Raw genomic sequence first — 3,223 nt, 5'->3', positions numbered from 1 at the left:
TGGAATCAGCCCCTTGTTGTTAAAATTAATCGCTCCTGCAATTGCTTTAAGTCTAGCAAAAGTAATAAACTGCAGCATAATTAACAGTATCTGCCCAGCTCAGCTCAAACTGGCTCGTGTCACTCCGATTTACAAACGGGGGAGTAAAAACGATGTTGACAATTACAGACCTATATCGGTCCTCCCCGTCATTTCAAAGATTCTCGAGAAACATGTTTTTAATCACTTCAATTCTTTTCTTACTACTCACAATTTACTGTACAAATGTCAATCGGGTTTTAGAGCTAACCACTCCTGCGAAACCATCCTTGTAAAAATCACAGATGAATGGCTGGAGGCAATGAATAAACGCCATTTTACAGGTGTTGTTATGATCGATTTACGCAAAGCCTTCGATGTTGTAGACCATAAACTGCTGCTGAAGAAACTTCAGATTTATGGCTTGAACAGCAACTCCCTCAAATGGTTCGAAAGTTACCTCAGCGGAAGGTATCAGAAGGTATGTGTCGACGGTAAACTCTCTGAACCGCTCAGTATTCAATCCGGTGTACCGCAGGGAAGTATTCTTGTTCCTGCCCTTTTTCTGCTCTTCATAAACGATATGCCTTTAGTACTGAAGAACAACATTGGGATTTATGTCGATGACTCGACCCTTTATGCATGTGCGCCTACCTTAGCTGAGGTCGAGGAGAAAATTAGACCTGACATTGACGCAGTATCGAAGTGGGCGAAGGAAAATAAAATGAAAATGCATCCAGCAAAGACAAAATACAGTATAATTTCGACCAGACAGAAAATTGCAAATTCACTTTCAGTTGACGGCATGCAACTCTCTATGGTTGAGTCAGAAGGTGTCTTAGGAGTATACATCGATAGCCATCTCACCTGGAATGAACATATTGACATACTGCGCCAGAAACTGCTTCAAAGAATTGCAATTTTAGGAAGAGCTCGGAGATATCTCCCCACCAAATATCGATTGCTTCTCTACAATGCAAGTATCAAACCACTCTTTATGTATTGTTGTACTGTTTGGAGCAACTGTAGCCAAACCAACCTAGACCAATTGTTTAAACTTCAAAACCGCTGCGCTCGATTAATTTTGGACAGTCCTTGGGATGCACGATCTTTTGATAATTTTCAAAAGCTTAAATGGCTGCCAATCGATCAAATGTTTAAGATCAAGAAACTCGGTCTTTTAAAGAAAGTTATTGATGGAAGAGCACCAGAATACCTTACTGCAATTTTGGACAACTTTCGTTTTGAGCACAATTATCCCACAAGAGCTTAAACATCATACCGTTTACCGAAACCAAGAACCGAAGCAATGAGAAGAACATTCTTTTATTCCACCATAAAAGACCTCAATGCTCTTAACTTAAACCCAACGGCTTCTTTTAACTCCATGAAATCTACGCTAATTAATAACACTGCCCTAATTTATACGGTGGATAATTTTAAAGTTAAAAAGCTATTCTGATTTTTAATTTTTTTTTTTAAATATCATTGTAAATATCTTTGTAAATAGATTCTCCATTTTACTTATCTATAGGCTTTCATCTTAATTGCTGTAATTTCTGTTCACTGTTTTTGTTTTTAGAGGGCCACTAGGGAGAATACTTTTATAGTAATAGGTGTTACCCTCTTTAAATAAAGGTTATTATTATTATTAATAGTATATTGCCTTAATGTAAAAAATATATCACGGTGACGCTGTATTGAAGCCACGACAATAGTTATTGTAAAATAGAAATTCAGGGACTACCATCACCCACTGTTCACACAAAAAATCTATGTTAAAGTCACTGGTTTTCCACTACAATATGATCGCTTAATGGCATCAACAACATTCCATGATCGAAGCACGTCATCTTTGGAAACAAGCAAATTTTCTTTTTTTCTAACAACATTAATGAAATGGCCCATTTCTAACATATAGCTGTTAGCATATCTTTCTGAGAAGGAATACTTTAGAGAGGCTTGTGAGTTTCCGCTGGTCTTCAAAATTTTGGAGTTGAAAGCAGGGACATTGTCGCTAGTTACCATACCACCTGCCCCAAACACCTCAATGCGTTGATCGTAACCATAGACAGCATGGCGGGACAAATCTATCTGCCCCATAGCACCACTGGGGAATTTCATGACTACCACCACTGTATCCACATCGTTTATCTCGTCCACTTCCGAATGAAAGGCATGGGCAAGGCAGAACACTGTATGGGGTGACTCACCCAAGATCCAGCATATTGTGTCTACATCATGTACACAACAGTCATGAAAGATCCCCCCTGAAATCTTTAAATAACTTATGGAGGGCATGGGGAAGTCACGGCTTGTTGTCTTGATAACGTGGATTTTTCCAATGTCGCCACTTTTCACTCTGTCGGCCACATGTGATATTGTGGGATCAAATCGGCGATTGAAGCCACAAAATAACGGAATGTTATGTTTCATAGCATGGTTGTAACACCGCTCTGAAAATAAACAGATAAGCAAGTACCGTTTACTACTAAAAACTCCAAAGAAGTATTTATTCGTGGACAGAAAAACAGATGGTCTAAATCAGTAATACACAATGTTCATTAACTACGTGGAATGTTAAAAAACCGGCCCATGCATTCTTTGGTTAGGTCTCTACTTATCATGCTTAACACGCATGTTGGCAAATAGATGGTCATGCATGCATCACACGTTACGATGTTGTTATGATGTCATGACATTATGTCATGAAATTGTCTGCAATGTACTTTCGCTTAGAAGAATGTTTCAGATGCATTTCCAGTATACATGACTTTCATATACTCGGCTTTCATCATTTTCTTCAACTCTTGACTGGAAATGAAAGGCAGGGTTCATGCTGGATTTTGTCTATGAAATCCAGGAGTATTCAAGGAATTTTCAAGAACCAGAAATTGAGTTTTCAAGGAGTCTTTGGAAGAAGATTTCTATGCCATAAATTGATATTCCTTGCCACATCCTGTTTATAAGTGTACCCACAAGCATTTTAATTTTTGGTTTTAATGTTTCCCCAATAGTCAATTTGAGGCTCAATTTTTGAAATGTCTCTTTAACTTAGCATGATGCAATCTCAACAAGTTTCACCTAAGCAAAAAATTAAGGAGTTCTAAGCAGTTTTCCACAAAATCTTTTTTTTTCAAAGGCTTTTCAAATGCCCTTGAAGTCCAAAATTAAATTCCACGGCTTTTCAAGGACTTCAAGGGGG

The 3,223-nt window shown here is 38.1% G+C and overlaps 1 protein-coding gene across 2 annotated transcripts in view; it reads right to left on the bottom strand.

The window, feature by feature from the left end:
* Positions 1–209: 209 nt before the first annotated feature.
* The window catches only part of LOC138006555 (myo-inositol 2-dehydrogenase-like), an 18,680-nt gene continuing 15,666 nt past the window's right edge, over positions 210–3,223 (bottom strand). The window contains exon 3 of one of the 2 annotated variants that reach the window (XM_068852958.1): positions 210–2,474. In XM_068852958.1, the coding sequence (XP_068709059.1) occupies positions 1,792–2,474 (683 nt within the window). In that variant the 3' untranslated portion in view covers positions 210–1,791. The remainder of the gene's footprint in view (positions 2,475–3,223) is intronic. The other variant, XM_068852957.1, reaches the window with a different exon arrangement.

Source organism: Montipora foliosa, chromosome 6, assembly GCF_036669935.1.
Source record: "Montipora foliosa isolate CH-2021 chromosome 6, ASM3666993v2, whole genome shotgun sequence".
Lineage (NCBI taxonomy): Eukaryota > Metazoa > Cnidaria > Anthozoa > Scleractinia > Acroporidae > Montipora > Montipora foliosa.
This window is presented reverse-complemented; position numbering and strand designations above follow the sequence as displayed.